General features: G+C 42.0%; 1 protein-coding gene across 4 annotated transcripts in view; it reads left to right on the top strand.

Moving 5' to 3' along the window:
- Window positions 1-20,577, top strand: part of RBM33 (RNA binding motif protein 33) — a 149,565-nt gene that overhangs the window by 86,341 nt on the left and 42,647 nt on the right. For all 4 annotated transcript variants that reach the window (XM_077808377.1, XM_077808376.1, XM_077808379.1 and 1 more), the window contains exons 13-15: window positions 90-356; window positions 1,315-1,602; window positions 9,100-9,741. In XM_077808377.1, coding sequence (XP_077664503.1) covers window positions 90-356; window positions 1,315-1,602; window positions 9,100-9,741 — 1,197 coding nt within the window. The remainder of the gene's footprint in view (window positions 1-89; window positions 357-1,314; window positions 1,603-9,099; window positions 9,742-20,577) is intronic.

Below are 20,577 nucleotides of genomic sequence, written 5' to 3'. Positions count from 1 at the left end.
AGAACAAATCTGATGGCTTAAGGAGCTTGTTTTCTTTAGGATTGAAAACCAAATGTGTAGAATGTCTTTTTTCTTTTTCAAATGTAAAGGGTCCCTTGCACCCTCCTCTACCACCTCAGCCTCACCAGCAGCAACAACACCACCAGCATCACCAGCAGCAGCTCCAGCAGCAGCAGCACCAGCACCAACAGCAGCATCATCAGCATCAACATCACCATCATCTTGCCGGTCCACCACAGCCTTTGATTCCCATTACCCAGCCACAGTTCAGACCTCATTTGCAGACTTCACAGCAACAGTCAAATAACAATAGAATGCAGTGCCAACAGCGGCAGGGTCCAATGAATCCAAGACATGTAAGTATCAGTAAATACTGGCATACATCAGTGTTTCCTCGTTTTTGTGTGTGTGTGTAAAGATTGTGTATCTGAGCTCAAGTTTAAAACCTTTGAGCATAGTTTTTCACTCCTGTTCCTTCTCCTCTTACTCTGTCCCCTTCATTCGCTCATTCTCTCCTCTGTCCTTCCTCATTTATTCAATATCCTATATTTATAACCACTTCCCCTCCACCTCTGTCTCCCCCTTGAGTTATTGTCTTTCCCTCTTCCCCTCCTCTTCTCACTCACTGTGTGAAAGAAAGAGGTAGACAGACACACTGCCCTCTCATGCGAAGAAGCTAGAGATCAAGGGTGGAATAGTGGGGAGGGTTGTATGGTCAAATGTAAAGCTGTGATTGGGGAGCTCAGTGCTTCAGCAATGGGGCATCTGTGCTTGAAGGCCTCTCCATAGCACTGCTGACTAGGCTTCCTGGTGCCCCATGAAGCAGTGCCATGGGGGATCCCTTGTTACTCTGACTGCTCCAATTCAGAGAAGCTTTGCCCCGTTTCCTTCTGTCCCTCCTCCCCTTCACCATTCACTTGGTTGGTGGGGGATCCAAGGCATCGTACCTTGACTAATCTGGACATAGTTCAGAGCAGTTATTCTGATCAGACAGTCACTCTCTGGGTTTATTTTAGAAGTGGTGTATATGCGAGAGAAGTCTTAAGTTTTGCTGTTTAAAGAAACCTAAAGATATGTGATAGAACTGAGAACATTTCAGAAGGAGGGCACTTTTAAACACTTACTCCTCAAAAGTTAGTAGCCATCTACTAAAAAGCTATATTGAAAATGCAATTGTCCTCCGAAGAGTCAGTGCCAATTTTTGAGACTAAATGTTAGTCCTGCTTGAAGTGGAAATCTAAACATAACCTGAACTCTGAAATGGCTACCAAGAACTCCATATTATATATATGTTGTCTTTTTTGCCTCTGTCAGAGTACACCAACACAGAACATTGTCAAGCGTCCGAATCAGCAGCTACAGTCAACTGCTTCAAGAAATAGCAACTTGCGCGAATTACCAATAGCACCTTCGCATGCTATTGAGATTAGTAACAACCGGCGAACCGCTGCACCTGCTGCGCAGGTGAAACCCATTACCAGCACAACACCTGCTACAAGATCTGTAGTTGGTGTTGGGAACCCCCATGGAAGGACTGAAATGAAAGCTAGAGCAGTCGTGCCAGTGGTCCAAACTAAAGCAGAAGTAAAATCTGAACCAGAGGTAAGGGAGATTTTCCATTAATGTTGAATGGCTGTTTGTACTACATGCATTTCTATTTCTTAATGTAACCAGTTGCCTTATTAGGTACAGATGAGGAATACCTGCAAAACATACCAGTATGGCGCTGCCTGGTAGTAACAGTTAAAGCATTGGATAATCTATTTATCTTTTTTTAAAGAATAACTTTATACATTTGCTAGTCTGATTTGTGGAGTATAAACTCACCTATAGGCATCTCTGTGCTACACTTCGTTACCACTAGGCGTCCCACTTCCAGATTGCAGACTCTCCTCATAGTGTTTTCAGAAGGGGAGAAGGGGATTAGCTGCAAGCTCCTCCCAGGAGAGGGGTCCAGGTCTTGAAGGTTGGAAGGGATGGGTGAGTCAATTTTGGAAGGTAAGGGAGCTACTCGTACAAAAGTTGGGGACAGGTAACCTACTTGATTAGGGGCACCCTGCTTTGGTATATGATGTTGTTAAAGTAGGAAGAGCTACTTAATAGGAAAGGAAGAGAAGAGTGGGGAGGACACGAGCAGGAATGAATTGGACTTAGAGTTGCTTCAGAGGTGGTATGGGCAGGACATTGCTGACCTGAAATCCGTTGGTGGAGTTAAGTGTCTTAGAACCACAGCGAGTGACGTGGAACTAAAGGAGGCTGGAGTAGGGCTAGCAGCAGCAGGGCTTCTCTTCCCTTGCCTCAGGTCCTGCAGCTTCCCATATCCGACTAAGAGGCTTCTGGGTCCAACCAGCTCCCTGCTGCTTAGTATGGGCTTTCTCATAAGAACTGCTATACTAGGTCAGACCAGTCGTCCATCCAGCCCAGTATCGTGTCTCTGACAGTGGCCAGTACCAGAGCTTAAGGGGAGTGAACAGAACAGAGCATTATTGGAGAGCTCCATTCCTGTCTTCCCCTCCTGGCTTCTGGCATTTAGAGGTTTAGGGTCACCCAGAGCATGCGGTTGCATCCCTGGCCATCTTAGCTAATAGCCCTTGATGGACCTGTCCTCCGTGAACTTGTCTAGTTCTTTTTTGGCTATTACAATATCCCATAGCACCAGATACCACTCTCTCAGCAATACCTATCCCAATCTAATACATCCTCTTCCAAACTGGTTCCCTACTGCTCAGCACTTCCTCCCCATTCTTGTGAATAAGACAGCCACCAGATCCCTTCCTTCCTCTTCTTTTCCACTTTCTGGTCTCTGAAATGAGACCCAAATGACTTCCAAACACAGCTTCCCCAGCCCAGCCAATCTCCTCCAGGTCCTGGAGTCCTCATGATAAGCTGCAGCTGAGCCATCCCCTCAGGCACCTCTTCTGCTGATGGAGTGGATACTTGCCCTACATCTCATCTGGAGGAAATATAAAATATTTTGTTTTTATTATTCTCCATTTTGAAAAAAGTTGCTATTTAATTTGCCAGGACCCCCCCAAGAGTGTGAGGTATAGCTGTACTCTGAACCTCACTCAGGTCTTGATCCTGAATGCTGCTGTGTGTGGATCCTTACCCCTGTATGGAACCCCATGGAAACCTGTGGGACTCCCCATGGCCACGGGGAGTCCTCTTTTGTGTGGAGCAGTTTGCAGGATTGGGCCCTTAATGTTGAACGCTATGAGACGCTGTATCTACATGTATCTACAAATCCAGACTCCAGCGAGAAACTGCTGAATTGGAATTCATTTGCAAATTGGATACTATTAATTTAGGCTTAAATAGAGACTGGGAGTGGCTAAGTCATTATGCAAGGTAGCCTATTTCCCCTTGTTTTTTCCTACCCCACCCCCCGACGTTCTGGTTAAACATGGATTTATGCTGGAAATGGCCCACCTTGATTACCATACACATTGTAAGGAGAGTGGTCAGTTTGGATGAGCTATTACCAGCAGGAGAGTGAGTGTGTGTGTGTGGGGTGGGGGGTGAGAAAACCTGGATTTGTGCTGGAAATGGCCCAACTTGATTATCATACACATTGTAAGGAGAGTGATCACTTTAGATAAGCTATTACCAGCAGGAGAGTGGGGTGGGAGGAGGTATTTTTTCATGGTCTCTGTGTATATAATGTCTTCTGCAGTTTCCACAGTATGCATCCGATGAAGTGAGCTGTAGCTCACGAAAGCTTATGCTCAGATAAATTGGTTAGTCTCTAAGGTGCCACAAGTACTCCTTTTCTTTTTGCGAATACAGACTAACACGGCTGTTACTCTGAAACCTGTATCTACATGATGGTTAAATGACTATTGCAATTTTCGAATGTCAAGTAATCCCAAGCAGAATCCTTCATGTTAAGTTAGCTATGAACCCCTCTGTCTCAAACACCAGGTTTCTTTCAAGAACTTCTTCTTTTAAGTTGCTGGTGATTAGCTCCTCCTCTTTTTCTTGAATTAGTTATGACCATCTCTCATTTCCACAAATGAAACATGAAGGAAACATGCAGTTATCAGTATTTAACTTCCTGTGCACTCATTCATCATCAGGAATAAAACCCCTTGGTTCAACTTTTCAAGAGGTCACTTGTTTAACTTTGCTCTTTAGTTTCAGCAGATGCTAAAGGATTTTTTCCCTCCCCCCCTTTCTTATCAGTTCCTCATAAAAGAGTCTAAAAGTATCAGAAAATAAACAGAAATTGAAAAATTTTGAAAAATGTTTGTTTTAAGCTATTTAGGACAATTGGAATGTTAGAACTCAGACCTGGGGAGATGAATTAATAATCAGAGGGTAGGTGAAGCCATCAAAGCTGCATTTTAAATGTATCATATTATTCTAAAACTTATGATCAGGATATTACCGCCAACTGTATATATAAGCATCTTGCAAAATTTCAGTCTTCTGCGCCAAGTAATTACTTCTAAAGAACTCTAAACTCTATTATAATCAGTCATCACTATAAAGAGCAGAGAAATGAATTTTGTGGATGGGCTGGCAGTATATGAAATAAAGGAGCCTCATTAATTTGTGAAGTGCCCAAAGAAAAGTTTTCTTTGCCTCTGTGAAAATAAAGCATTAACTTCTCTCCATAAACCTTTCCCTTAAGGTGGGAAAACAAGCTGATAACTTCCTGTTCTATGTGGTCATTTTTGGTCTCTTTCCAATTTGTATCGGCTTTGGTTTCCAGATTTAGGAGCATTTTCCTCCTATTTTGTTTGAAGGTTATTTGATTAGAGGACTTTTGTCATCATTTCTTTTTCCCAGTTCATCCTGTTAATTTCCTGTTAAAGAGAGAAAAAGACTGGAGGAGGACAGTACACTTCTTCAAAAGCAACATCATATCTCATTCTTTTTCATTCTCTGTTTTTTGGTACAAGTAAGGTGTTTCAGGACCTGCATCCTGTGGGATGCACCCACCTCTTCAGAGGCTCAGAGCCTGTCATCAAGGCTGTCATCAGGAACCTGAAGTTCATTTCAGATCTTTGGGTTATAGCTCATCAAGCATCAGACTGTCAGCATTTTGATTTGGGGTAAATTTGAATTTAAAACATAGGCATGAAAGTCAAGTCATCTGGGTTCTGTTCCCATCTCTGACACATACTTGCCTTTTTTCTTTGGACAAATTACCGAACCTCTCTGTGCCTCATCCTCCATCAGTATAAAGGGAATAATAGTACTTTGAGTGATTGTACACATGATTTCACTCATGGTGTTCATTCACGTGAAATTGGATTTTTCTGGCTATCAGTGTCCATTGGGGCTGCTCCTGTGCCCTCTTCAACCCACCCAAGGTCATAAAAGGCAGAGCAGGCCCCACCATCATTCAGTTCCTTCTTATTGCTGGTGTGCAGTGTTCTCCTGCTTCTCTGCGATGCTGTTACAGTTAGTGTTAATGACTAGTTAGTATAGTTGTTAGGTAGTTAATTACTTTTCGTTTGCCCATTGGTATTAAAAAGATCATTTTTACTAATTCTTTATAGACAGTAGGCTCTGAGTGCCCTCCTCGGTACTGTGACTTGAGGTGGTATGGCAGAAATTGAATCTCTGGTTTGACATGCCCCTCTTGTGTTGGGCATTCTTAAGTGCCTTCTTTATTTAGACAGGGGGCATATCCCTAACTGTTGATTCTTCTGTCACTCTCTTTCCAAGAGGACTCAGAAGCTAAGGGATGCCTACCTAAAGTTATCCTAGAGCACTCCATGAAAGCCTATTCAGAGAAGGAGTATGTAGTGAAGGTTCACCCGTCTCTCCGTTCCTGCTCAACAAGTGCCCCAACAAGCTGTTGTTCCTTCCAAACTCCATGGCTAAGATGTCTAGGAGACAGCAGTTGTTGACTTCAAAAAAGGATAGAAAGGAACCATGCTCCAGAGACAAGACATCGGTCTCCCTCCGTGGGACGCTTGGAACAGAGATGCAAGAATCAACATATTACACTGTGTCAAGCTCTGCATTCAAAGGGCAGCAAATGGCCTAAGATGGGTGCCTCTGGAGCTTCATTACCAGGTATGAAAAAAGTGCTTGCAGTACTAGCTAAATCTGCTGCCCGCCTTCAGCACCAATTCTTGTACTCTTGGTATGCAGCTCCCACATTACTAGCCTTTTTGGTGCCGTGGCCTATTCATCACCAAGTGACACATCTGTGAGCCAGTGCCAGAGTCTTCCTTGTTGGAGCGTACAATCTCAAAATTCTAACTAAGCCTTCAGTCACTGAAATCATGGTACCGCATAGAGCTGCTGAGCATTGGGTGTCACCTACTTTTCCTGCTCAGAGTGGGTCTCTTCCATCTCACAGGATCCTAGAGCTTGAGAGCCAGCCTGAGCCCTAACTTCGTCGCTGCAGTTAAACAGCCCTTTAGCTCGAGCCCCGCAAACCCAAATCAGCTGGCATGAGCTAGCCACAGGTTTTTAATTGCAGTGCAGGCATAACCCAGGAGATTTGATCTGTTCAGCAGAAAAGTCTGCTCCTCTGCCAGTCTCCAGATGTACAGAGTCATTTTGCTGGAAGAATCTAGTAATTGGCAATCTACACTGGGACACATTGTCTTAGTTTATAGAAAGACTCATGCAGGGCCATGGAAGAATTAAGGTCCATTGTGCTAGAGGGGAATCTGATAGCTGGCATTTCCCAGCTGGCTGCTTTTGAATGTATCAGGTGTACCTACATACATGATCACATTTGTGGTGATGCAAAGAGCCTCCTGTGATCAGGAATACCCAGGTAGGTCCAAACTACGGTAGAGGATCTTCCATTTGAGGACTGCAACCTCTTAAATTCCAAGACAGCCGACTCCTCTGCTGGTACACTCCAGCCCCAATGAGAAGGCAAGCCAGAGTTCAAACCTTGTCCAGATAGTGTCCTCCTGCTAAATACGATTATAACCGATGCGGGCATTGGAGCCACTAGCAGAGAAGCAGAGGCCCAATGTAGACATCCCACCACTTCTTCAGATACAGTGCACTTGACATCTTCCTCTTGACAGGAGGCTTCATGCCACAGTTGAAAGTCTGGCAGAACCTTTGGAGAATCTCTGCCCTCAGCCTCCTGCTGGCAACTGCCTTTTCTTCAAGAAGCTTGGAGTAGGATCACCACAGCTGAGGGATTGTCAGCACTGGGTATTATGTACAATTCCAGTTCCTTCCTACCTTCTCTCCCATCTTCCCCATTCACACCTCTCATGAGATACTGTTGAAGAAAGAGATGGACCTGTCCTGCATCTTTGAGGAGCAGAAAAGGTACCCTTAGAGTTCAGGGCAGGGGGCTTCGTTCCTGTTATTTTCTTGTCCCAAAGAAGGGGGCTTGAGGGCCTATTCTGAACCTTGATATCTCAAGAGCATACATCCAGCTCACAGGAAATTCATCACGTTCTTAGTAGGAACATCTCACTAACAGTACAGGATCCTGCCCATTGGACTTCCCATAGTACCAAGGTGTTGACGAAATACTTGACAGTTGTAGCAGCTCTTTTAAGGAGGCAAGGGATACAGGTTTATGCATATCCTATTAATGTGTGGATCTGAGGAAGATCATTACATCAGGTCATCAACTCAGTTCAAGTAACCTTAAATCTCTCACCTACTTGTTAGTCATCAGGAGTGGCATCCATGTGGACAATCACTCAAAGAAGAAAGAATAGTTACTTATCTTTTGGTAACAGTGGTTTTTTTGAAATGTGTTGTCCACATGGAGTCCATGATTCCCCACTGCTCCAGAGTCTTACTCCTCTGTATTGGCGAAGGAACTGTGGGGTATTTGGACCCATTCTGCCTCTTATGCCCTTGACCGGGGTGCGGGCGGGGTGCTCAAAGACACTTAGGATGCAGGCACGGCCCTAATGAACACTGCTTGCTACAATAATCCAATCTCATGTGCATACCCATATTTGAATCTGCATGGACAGTACATCTCAAAGAACCAGTATGGTAAGTAACCGTTCTTTTCTGGACACACAGGTTGTTTGTGAAATATTTAGTACCCTTTTATGAAAGACATAACTAAAATGCAATGTATTATTATTTGATGAAAACCTAATCTTATTATATTTGACAAATATATCTGGTAACTATAGCCTAAAATCAGAATGATCTGTTCATTAAAATTATAAATTCATTATATAGCATGTTTTATAGGCAGATTGCTTTAAAAACAATCTTAAAGCTATTTAAAATGGAATCTAATTTCATCAGGTATATTTTGTAATAATATGTACATCCTGTTGGAGCAGCCAGCTCAAAAGCAAGGTGGATCTTTTCTTATGAAGATGGGCATATGCATTTCCTTAATTGTTCTCTATTTCTTATAGCTTCCTATAAGGACACTTTCTGCCAAAGTTGCAGAATCTTTAGAAAGGTTATTTGACAGAGTATAATACTTTCAGAAAGGCTTAGGGATGGAATATTAAAGGCATTCTCTATATACCATTAATATTCCAACACTGCATTTGGCAACATTTTGATTCTGAAGAGAGTGCATGAGTTCAAGGTCAGAGAGATTGACTTGTGCTGTTCATTATAACCAATTATTGTGTGACAAATGAGTTTGAGATCAGGCTGAAAATTCTGTAAGAAAAATCAATAGTTCTAATCAGGGCCTTTCAGGTCATTTACCACCCTACCTTTTGTTAGTTTGTCAGAAAAGAGAAAGATAAAACCTGTGTGACAGTGGATTGCCTCTGTATTGTTACTTTCCATTTGAAACATATTTTGATATCTTTAATTATTATATTAATAGTTTAATTGGTTTCAGAAACTTCTACAAGAGTTCCAATTTATAAGACTTCATTTTTAGTATTTTGATAAGATTTCCAAACTAGCAATATAGTTGGGGGGTGGGGGGGAACAGGATGTAGCATATCTAGTTCCTAAAACAGATTTGAGCTGCCTGTCTCTAGTGAATAGCAAATCTTCCTGGAAGATATGTCACTAATAGTTTTAGCACTATGTCAGGGTAATTTCAAAATCTCTTTTCAGAGTTCTGCCATTATGACATCTTATAAAATCATAACTTATTGTTAGCTTTGACTAAACTAACATATTTCCCTATTTCAGTAAATGCCTTTCCTTTCCTTTTTATAGTTTCCCGATGAAGATGAAGAAACCAGATTGTACCGTTTGAAGATAGAAGAACAGAAACGCCTAAGAGAAGAAATTCTGAAACAAAAGGAGCTGAGACGGCAACAGCAGGCAGGTGCTAGAAAGAGAGAGTTACTTGAAAGACTTGCGCAACAGCAGCAACAGCCTCCTACACAACAATCTTTCACACAGCAGGAAGAGGAATTATCAGAGTTTCCCACCAATGGAAACCCATTTATACTCCATCCTGGTGCACAGGCCAGGCAAAATGTGAAAAATAGACTTCTTGTTAAAAAGCAAGACATGGTAGTTCCAAATATTCAGCCCAAACCCACCGATTTCATGCAGGATGGGGCTAATATGCATTTTCAAGGACAGCAAGTGAAAACAGTGAAGCCTTTGAGACAGACTAGAACAGTACCTCAAAGTCCGCTTCAGCCATCACCGAAAGTATTACAAACAAAACCTGCTGCAACTACAGCATCGCTCACCCCAGGACAGCCTGCTAGGGTGGCATCAATACAAGGAAGGCCTCAGGAACTGAAACCTGGTGTGAAAAGGACTGTCATGCAACGGGCAAACAGTGGTAGTGGAGATGGGCCCCATGTCGGCACCAAAGTGAGGGTGATTAAGTTGTCAGGAGGGGTAAGTTTCCAAGGCTCATCTGTTTTTGTGTTGTTTTGTCATGGTCTGTTTTTGTGTTCTACTCAGTGCAGTCCTAAAATAGGAAAAGAACCTATTTTGAAAAGAAAACAGCAAATTCAACAGAACTAATAATCGGTATTTCAGAAGATGATTTTCAGAGCTATAAACGAGTTATTTTAAAAAAAACTTGTAGGAACAGAGGTTTGCTGTAATATATTGCAATGGAGTGGGATTACCATTAAGTTTACATCACTGTTTCCTGAATAATATCTACTCATTTTGGTGCTTGTAACTTGAGCCTAAAAATTCTTCACCTGTGAATCTTCGCATAGAGCAGTAATTCTCAAACTTTAGCAACCCAATGACCCCCATTTTGATTTAAAATTTTTCGCGGACCCCCAAACCCCCTCCTTAGTCCCAGCCCTTCCCCCAAGGCCCCACCCCCGCCCCACTTCTTCCTGCCCCTGCTCTACCCTTACCCCTCCTCTTCCCCGCCTCTTTCCATCCCATCCCCCAAGCGTGTCCTGTCCCCGCTCCTCCTTGTCCTTCCCAGTGCCTCCTGCCCTCCACTGAACAGCTGTTCCGCGGTGTGTAGGAGGCACTGGGAGGGACGGGGAGGAGTTGATCAATGGGGCTGGTGGCCCCAGACGTGATTTGCAGACCCCTTGGAGTACCCTAGCGGACCCCAGTTTAGGAAACCCTGGCATAGAGCATTTTGGTCCAGAAATGTTTTGATGTATGGGAGAAAAGAATTTGTGTGGCTATTTTTAAGTTTGAGGGGTTAAAAAAAAAAAAAAAATGTATGCCCTGTCCATATTGCAGTTGAAACCATACTAGCAGCTAGTCGTGTTTAAGCATGGTTAAGCATGTTTTCCTGAACAGTGTGGGCAACCTTTTTTTGTTTGAGAACCGCATTGCAAAACTGTGATATAAACAGAATTTGGGAGAGTGGGAGAGTAAATTTTCTTCTAGGGACTAGATAATGCCACCATTTCATTTTTGTGTCTAAATCAGATTTGCTTATCTTCTGACAGGGATCCATTGTCTACATTGGCTCCTGAGCACTGGTGGTAGTCCTGGTAGATTTGTATATTTGCAATGTTTTTCTATATTCATCCAGCAAATAACTATATTGGTGGTTTTCAACCTTTTTTCATTTGCGGACACCTAAAAAATTTTGAATGGAGGTACGGTGGACCCCTTTGGAAATATTAGACATAGTCTGCAGACCCTCAGGTGTCCACGGATCACAGATTGAAAACCACTGATCTATATTAAATTTGATTTTCTATTATTGAAAAAAATTGGAGTGCCGAATAAGCTGAGAATTCAGAGGGTCTAACTACAAGATTTTCCCAGAGAGATCTGGTCCCTGCTTTGCCTTGGGCAAAAATATTTTAATATAAAAATCTTTTGATACCCTTTAGGAGAGGGGCAATCCGAAAGAAATCTATACACTAATTGAGGAAACCACTAGAACTGCAGTAGGCAACAAGCAGGTGGACATTTCGAGTGTGTTAGCAGAGGTTGAACAGGACCTCAGTTACAGAAGTTGCTTCTCACTCTTCTCTCAAAATCTGATTTTTTTAAATAATAGAATTTAGCAAATAAGTAGCCCAAAATATAGTCTTAGGTGCTCAGATACCTTGGTAATGAGCACAGTATACATACGCAAAGGGCGACAGATATCGCTGTTGGTGTTTTTAAAAGGGAAGAGGCAATTAAAATGCTGGAGAGACTTAAGTATTAAAGGTGACTACTTTTCATAAGGATTTTATTGCATTACAGATAATTCCAAAATGTTTCAAATTGTATAGTTACACGGTGACTGTAAAGGTCCTCTTAACAATTTTTAAAGAAATATATTTGCATAATGGAAAGAATATGACTAATGAGGATCTGGTTAGAGTGGAGGATGACTCTTTCTTCAGACATTGGTAATAACTTTAGTCCAGTAGAAGGAGGAAATACCAGAAGTTGTAAGTAATCCCTTCTGTTGGACTAAATAAAAATATAATCATACTTTCAGGAATCCCATTGGCCTGCAATTAGTGTGACTGGCTTATTTTATTCTTGGTAATTCAACAAAAGCAGTCGTCCCCAACTTTTCTTCTGATCTGGTAAAATAAAACAACATCAAGCTACAACCCCAGCCACCAGTGCATTAGAGGTCTCTAGGGTAAATGATTCAGTGCCCAATGTAGCAAGTGTCATGAAAGAGTTTTTTTCCTCAGTGTTCTCTTTTTCCAGCAAACCATAAGTGACTTATTTTTTTACCGATTATACACTAATGTTGCTTGCCATCAGATTTAGCCACATTAAGTACGTGTCGTTCCTGCTGCATTGTATTCTATGTAGACTTGCTCTTGTCCCCTGAAAATTCATTTAATATCTTCAGGATCATCAGCATAGAACCGGCTGTCTGTGCATGGTATGTAGTTGCTTTTCCTTGCCACCATGGAATATTTTTTTTTTCAAACTATAGAAAAATGAAAGCGAGCGTTACAATTAGCTTTTTAACTCTGATCAAGATGGTTAATGAATTTTATAATAGTTTGTCAGAAAGCTGAATCTATATTACTTTGTTCCATGTGCCACACAGTGAAAAAGGAAAATCTCAGTAGCAGGGGGGCAATCTGGCCTATTTTGATGCTCAGTATATTAAAAAAGATTAACAAGTTTATCAGAGCCCTGCAAACTGTAAGGATTATAATGTTTATAATTCTATTTTTTAGTACTGCAGCATACACCACTTATTGCCAGACCTTTGTGATGCCCGGGTACTATTTTTTTTTTAAACGAACCCTTACTCCTTAATTGTCCTTCCTCAGTCTAAATTAGCAAAAAAGAAGAGGAGTACTAGTGGCACCGTAGAGACTAACTGAAGTGAGCTGTAGCTCACAAAAGCTTATGCTCAAATAAATTGGTTAGTCTCTAGGGTGCCACAAGTCCTCCTTTTCTTTTTGCGAATACAGACTAACACGGCTGCTACTCTGAAACCAGTTTAAATTAGGTTTGCCTCTCTTCCCTGCTGTCAGCCATCAGAATATGCTTTGGCTTCTTTTATCTGTAAGCAGTGACTTGATTCTGCAGTATAGCAGCCTCTCTGCTGCTGTCAAAACTACAGATCGTTTATACCCATTTCCCTTTCTCTTAATTTTTTGTGCAGATGAAGTCTTTAATGGCCATGGAATGGTGAGATTGATACTGGTTGGGCACTGTGTAGGCTACTCTACCCAGCTGTGCCGATGTATGTCAGTACACACTTGAAAAGTCCTTTCTTTCAGCAGACTAGCAGTAGTACTGAATAATGTAAAGTAAACAGTTATCTAACAGGGAATGGACTGAGATCATGCTCATACCACCTTTGATCTAAACCGGTTTCGCTTTGCACTGGAGCTGTTGGCAAAAACTATCTGCTCATTAGACTGCTCACTGATACCGTGGTGGGTAGAACAGTTATCAAAGTGGCATTATATGCTAATGATGGGTTTTATTTACTCTCAAAGCAGCTCCAAATTTAACTTACCTTGTTAAGAAGTTGTCCGTTTTCTTCATTCAAAATTACTTTCAGAGAACAGTGACTCCTGCTGTTGAGCAAGAACATACCCCAGTGTGAGTCTTTATTTTGTGTGCAGCAAGCCCTTTACGTTACTAGGTGTTAGGGTATCTGACTCCAGGTATGCAATGTCCCCTCATCTCTGAATAAAATAAGATGGCCTGTCAAAGTGGCTATGACTACAGTTCACACTCATGGGACAAATCATCTTTTTCAAGAAGATTTCATGAAATTGCAATATTTTCCAATTAAGTATCTTTTTAAAAAAAAAATAAAAAGATACTTGCTGTCCAGTGTCTCTGACACAGTAGATATGGGGTGGGCAAACTTTTTGGCCCAACGGCCACATCTGGGTGGGGAAATTGTATGCAGGGCCATGAATGTAGGGCTGGGGCAGGGGATTGGGGTGCGGGAGGGAGGTTGTGGGAGGGGGTGTGTTGTGCAGGAAGGGGCTCAGGGCAAGGGGTTGGGGTGCAGGAGAGGTGTGGGTGCAGAAGGGGGCTCAGCACAGGGTTGGGGGCTCAGGGCAGGAGGTTGGTGTGCAGGAGGGGGTGCGGAGTGCGGGAGGGGGTTCAGGGCAGGGGGTTGGGATTCAGGAGGGGTGCAGCGGGGGCTCAAGGCAGGGGATTGGGGTGCAGGAGAGGTACGGGGTGTGGTGGGAGCTCAGGGCGGGGGGTTGGGGTTCAGGAGGAGTGCAGCAGGGGGCACAGGGCAGGGGGTTAGGGGTGCGGGGGGCTCAGGGCAGGGGTTGGGGTGCAGGAGGGGTGCGGCCGGGGGCTCAAGGCAGGGGACTAGGGGGCTTAGGGCAGGGGGTTAGGGTGTGGGAGGGGTTTGGTGTGCAGGCTCCAGCCCGGCGCCGCTTACCTTGAGCTGCTCTGGGGTGGCAGTGGGGCTGAGTCAGGCTCCCTGCCTGCCCTGGCCCTGCGCCGCTCCCGGAAGTGGCCAGCATGTCCAGCAGTGGCTCCTCTCACCTGTGGGTACCACCCCTGAAGCTCCCATTGGCCACGGTTCCCCGTTCCCAGCCAGTGGAAGCTGTGGAGGGTGGTGCCTGCAGATGAAAGCAGCGCACAGAGCCCTCTCCCAGGGACGTGGTGCTGGCCGCTTCCGGGAGCGGTGCGGGGCTAGGGCAGACAGGAAGCCTGCCTTAGCTCTACTGTGCCACAGGGCTGGCAATCCCACCGGCCGGCTCGAAAGCCCTGAGGGGCCGGATCTGGCCCTCAGGCCGCAGTTTGCCCTCTCCTGCAGTAGATGCTCCAATATGTGCCTGGCAAGCCTCAAAAAAAAGAAAGCAGAAGATGATTAACACTTCCTGTATGTCAGACACTGCAAAGTATTGCATGCCATATCAGGGACTAGTGGTGTGATGCAAGGGGTTAATGATAGGATTTATCCTTATTGATTCCATGTCACAGCTGTCATTTTTACCAGAATCCTAGTTCCTCAAACACTTTAAGGCCAACCCTTCCTTTTGTGCCTCTAGATGAGCAACGAGGAATGCCTATGTGAGTGGTTTTCTATTTTGATTATTCCCTTTCAGTCCTGGTAGTCCAAATATGCTTGCCAAATTTAGTCAGTCTGATCTTTAGGACTTGAAGAGAAAGTGGGATTAAGTGTTCAGCGGATATATTTGATATCAAGGCTTTGCTTTTTTGCAGAGCTACAACACCTCTGTCGGCATAGCTTATCTAGCTTCAGTCTTACTTTGCTGCATATCTTCAGGACATCACTTCACTGGGTCTTGGATACACAAGATCAGCATATTATTATCTTGCTGTCCATGAGAAAAAGGTCTTAGATTTGTCTGGCTCAATCAGAGGCCTGATCTCAATACTAGATAAAGAACACGAGAGGATTCAGACAGGATAAGATCTTGAAATGGTACTTGTTGGGAGGAAATACAGTAATAAATGGATATTTGTAGGCAGGCATAGTAGATACTTCAAAAAAATATCTAGTGCAGTTGAAATCTGTAAAACCAATGTCATAGAGCAGGAATGATCCTGGCCATGAGGGAGCAGGTTTGTACCCAGTGTTAGCTCTATATGTCTTATGTGTTAAAAGGTTATACAAACTGTGCATGTTAGACATGTCCATTGATTGGTCTGAAGTTCTCTTAGCATTGCATGATGTTTTAAAATCATTATTGTACCACTCAGTCATCTTATATTATTATTATTGGGTGATCTCTCCCTAGCCAAAGACTGGTCTTCCTTGCTCAAAGTGATATGTCTCAGCCTCTGTGGCCTGAAAATGCTGACTCTTATGCTGGACCAAGAATACACACTCTTTGTCTGTGTGGAGATCTGCACTAGTGGGCCTTTTGTATAAGTACCTATGTTCTGTTTGGATTAAAAGTTAAGTCTTAGATTTTCATGAGTTACGGCAACTTCTGCCTGACAATTCATCTTAAAAGCTTGACTGAAATAGCTGACAAACTATTTTGGTTGGAAATTCAGTCTGGAAGGATATAGTCTTGGGTTGTATAAAAAATATTGAAGAGGGAAATAAAGGACAGATAGCTTTGCTTTATTTAGGATAGCAGTCAAGGAGGGAGGTAGTTGAACACTGAATTCTAAAAAATGGGGGGGAAAGTTCTTGATTTAGACAATCCTGTTGGATGATGTAAATTTATCTACTAAGATTTGCTTGATGATTGTATTTGTTGTTTTGCTTGTTATGTGTATTGTTCATTATAGCCAATAAAAATTGTTTAAATAATTTAAATTTCTATAGCGCCTTTCGTCCAAAGACATCAGAAGTGCTTTTACAAATGTTAATTAAAGTCTCCAACAATTATGTGGCAAGAAGTATATAGGGAGCTTTCAACCCATATCTGAAATGGAGCTCTGAGGTGTGGAATGTTAGAACATTAGCAGCGTACAGTAAAATTATTTTCAAAGAGTGGGAGGATGGCATCAGCATCAGTACTCATCCCCCATCCGAAAGAATGGTCTTGGGCACAGGTAAGGGCAGTATCCATGTCTTATTAGGTGCGCAGGCAAAAACTTAATGTAGGCCAGCACTTTATATTGGATTTTAATGTCTTTTTTTCATACTTACAACTTAAAGACAATGCAAAAAGACTGACACCTGAAAAGCTGCACTAATCTAAACATCAAGGAGATTAAAACTCAGTCAGATTAAACTCAGATTAAAATTGACTTCCAGTATCTGTAAAATTTCAGTCTAGCAATATTTGTCAAATTAGAATGTTCCCTACTGAAAAACCCACTGGAATTCTTGCTCTGAAAAGGTAAAGTCTAAAGGCACAGGTTGGTGCAAAACTTTAATTTAAAAACTATATAGGTGCCATTGGGGCATAGATTGATGTTAACTAAGGTGGAATACGTCATGATTTTCAGAAATTTTTAGAGATGAGGGTAAGGATATTGCATGTTAGTTGGGAGATGCACCTTTTATTGGGGTTGTATGAAAGGAGACATAAAGCCACACATGAGCAAAGGAGGATTTAATGGAAAGGCAGTGCAGGAGGAGACCAGGGCATAAAGGTAGGTGAGGTCAAGAGCAAGAGAAGAACTAGACAGCACTTTAAGAAAGGCTAGCCATCAAATCCTGACTAAAAGGAATCCATGTTTAACAGGTTAAATTAGAAACTAATTTCACTTCAAATAACTTAGAGTATATGCAAAATAAAGTGCTTCCTCTTATCAACCTGAGTACAGTCTGAGGCTCCCTGTAGTTTTCATCTTTTCCTCCCCAGGAAGGAAAGACTAGGCTTTTCATTGAGTACTGTAAATGCAGATTCCATCATTCCCTTAAAATTGTAATAGAAAGTCTTTTGCAGTTTAATTTTGGAATTTTATACTGTAAAACAATCTCTTGTGGTGGGCCTGATGTACATTATTGCAACATCAAGTAGTAGTTGGATTTCATAAGAGGAAATGATAGAGGGACAACCATGACAGTGTAAGTAAAAATATGTTGCTAATAGAAGGAATCTTACTTTAAAGTGAAAATTGGTCAACATGGGATTATTAGAGTGGGAAAGGATACAGATTTGTCCCATTTAAATTTAGTGACTCCAAGAGCAGTGAAATGCTTTAATATAAAATGCTCAAAGTTTAAGAAATTGGCGTTAGCCACTAATACAGGTATGCCTTGAGTCTAGAAGACACTCAAACACAAATGGAACTAATTAACCAAATACCATCAGTGCCATGGAAACATAATGCTAGAAGCTTGGGGCAGAACATTGCAAGAGTTTAGTGAACAGATTTTTGTAGCCATAGCAGAGTGGTACGCACTGGGTTCCTGTTTTGGATTGGTTAAGAAATTGTCAGTCTGCACAGATTTGTTCATCTAAGGAACTCTAAGGCTGCAAGACCCATTTGGCTGAAGAGGACTACATTAATGCAAACTAGGAAACTTTTAGTTCAAGCCCACAGCATCCCCATGGGGGAATTACAGTGCAGCACTTCAGTGCACATTGCTATTCATACCGTTCATTGTCCAAACTATGGAGCAATGTAGACAAAGCTCAGAATGACTTTACCTTGAGGTGAGACATTTTCTGAGTTTCCTTCAGAGAGACTACTCTTAAATTTACAAGCATTGACTTTTCTTCCAAGGTTCTAGGTAGTCCTACTTATGGATCAATACCTCAATCTATTGAAGAACCTACCCGGGTTATTGCTTGTGGGTATAAAGTGGGGGGCACTTTCCTCCAGGAAAGTGGGGGCACAGTCAACAGTTTCTAGAAATGAGCATCCTGTAACTTTTACTGTTCTTTATTTAAAAGGAAAAACAGTTCAGAACATAGCTTATTTCCTCAGCGGCACAGCCCAACAAAAGCACATCATCCCAGTAATCTCTCTTCACTGGCTTTCTGTTGAATGCTGGCTCAAGTTCAAGATTTTGGTTTTCATGTTGAAAGTCCTATGTTACGATAGCCTCAATTATCAGTGGGACTATTTCATTCTGTAAAGTAATGACCACAGTGACATTTCCACTAGTGTAGTTTCAAGATTGCAAGGAGGAGGCAGAGTTGTTTTTCCTAACAGAAGAGATCAGAATGATGCATCTGGGTATGTTCAGAACCTATTTTGACCTATCCACTCATGATGAGCACACCAAAATCATGTTTTGAAAAAAAACAAGCATCTTACAGAATGGGGGGAAGTGAAAGGTTAATCTTGTGCTCACTTCAGTGGCCTAAGAACATAACAGCCATACTGGGCCAGACCAGTGGTCCGTCTAGCCCAGTATTCTGTCTTCTGACAGTGGCCAGCACCTGGTGCTTCAGAGGGAATGAACAGAACCAGACAGTTATGATTGATCCCTCCCCTGTTGTCTAGTCCCAGCTTCTGGCAGTTGGAGGTTTAGGGATATTCAGAGCATAGGGTTGTGTCTTTGGCCATCTTGCGTTCATAGGGTTGTGTCCTTGATCCATTCTCCATGAATGTATCTATTTTTTTTTTTTTGAACCCAGTTATAATTTTGGCCTTCACAGCAGCCCTTGGCAATGAGTTCCACAGGTTGACTGTTCACTGTGGGAAGAAGTACTTGCTTTTGTTTTGTTTTAAACCTGCTGAATATTAATTTGGGTGCTCAGATATCTCAATGATGTGTGCTTTAAGAATCAAGATAAAAAAGCTGACTGACTTAGAGGGAGAGAGAACTACTTATAGAGGTTTTCCAGTAGAAATGCCTGACATGGAGATTTTCTTGGAAAGACTTACTGCACAACTGGAGAAACAAAATAGTGACCAACTTCTGTGGTCTGGTAGCCCCTAGCATTTTGAATGGATGTTCTACCCTCAAAACAAGAATTTTTCTTGACAAACCCCTTGTCTCCAACCAAAATCATGTCCCAATAGCAGATATGCATACTACACACCATGTATTCTATGAAATATGTATTACGGGGCTTTCTTTACCTCTGCTAAAATAATAATATGCCCAGTGTACTTGCTCTGAAGTGACCTTTTTCTATTGCTTAAAACAGTGCATTGTTTTTGGTGGAAGGAGGTAGGTTTTAAAATAGAGGCACTGTAACTCAGTGAAGGTTATGTACATAGCAAGTTTCAAACTTAGTTGATTTTACTGGATCTTTGCAGTTATATTTACATTTTATTGGGGAATTTCCCATACAACGCTCAATAACTCAGAGGTTGATTCTACCCTAATAAAGTGAGTAGCGATAAGTCACCATTTGTGCAGTTACTGCAGTCATAGTAATGGCTAAAGCTGTAGCGTAGATAAGGCTCGTACCCTTTTACCGCTGTTGTCTAACCCTGTCTATGCTACAGCCTCTGCAGTTATGAACAACAACATACACTTTCAGGCAGAGGCCAAGCAAGGAAATTTTCAGCCCGCTTTTGAAGGAAGCATCCAGGGTATTCAATACATCATTGCTCACTGAATGCCCTTCGGTAGTTTGACTGCAACGTGCCTCCTTTTGTACTGAGCTGGAAAGGGAATACAGTTACGCTGGGAATAGAAATAGTCAATTTTTTTCTGGTATTATCTCTTTGTGTATATTTGTTCTGAGTAAGCTTGCTTCATGATCAAAATTTTAGGAATCATAAAGGAGAAAATATACATTTCCTCAAACACTTTAACGCTCTGATAAGAGTTAGAAAAGGTCAGTTCCTTCAGTATAAATGGAGACTGCTTGACTGGTCACCCAGTTATTTGATTTGAGTCATACTTAATCTAACCTTGTGTCCGCCAGGCATATACTTTTCTTTTTGTGTATGAGAGTAAATAGTTGGAATTTAGATAGTTAAATTCTGTCTTAGATTGCTCATCAGACCTGAATTTCTCTCTTAAATAGAGATGGCTATGATCCAATATGGGTGGAGGGAGCAAAGTGGGAATTGTATTCAATAAATGTATTGTTGCTGTTCTTTCATTTAAAAAGTAATGACAAGCATCAGGCACGTCCCAGTCAGGGAGAACACTGAATTTAAGTCTGAAGACCTGTGGTTTTCTGCCACTGACTTGTGTGATATTTGGTAATTATAAGCCTTGTGCCTTAGTTTAGCAATCTTTAGAATGGGAAAAATATTTACCATCTTCGTGAAGTATTTTCAGTATCTGTATATAAAAAGTGGTATATAAGAGATTCTTTTTGTCTGACACCTATTGTTCTGCTAATACGGTTGATAAATGTCCTGGACTATTGATTAGCTGTTTTCCTTACATTTTAGAGTAGATATCAGTGGTTTTGCTTTATTTTTACAATGTCTATTTTTGTGGATTACACTGCTGTGTTAGTATCACAGTCTGCTGTTTGGACTTTAGTCTTTTTGACG

The sequence above is a fragment of the Eretmochelys imbricata genome, chromosome 2 (genome assembly GCF_965152235.1).
Source record: "Eretmochelys imbricata isolate rEreImb1 chromosome 2, rEreImb1.hap1, whole genome shotgun sequence".
In the NCBI taxonomy this organism is placed as follows: Eukaryota; Metazoa; Chordata; order Testudines; family Cheloniidae; genus Eretmochelys; species Eretmochelys imbricata.
The sequence above is the reverse complement of the archived record's forward strand: the minus strand, read 5'-3'. Positions and strand labels throughout refer to the sequence as shown.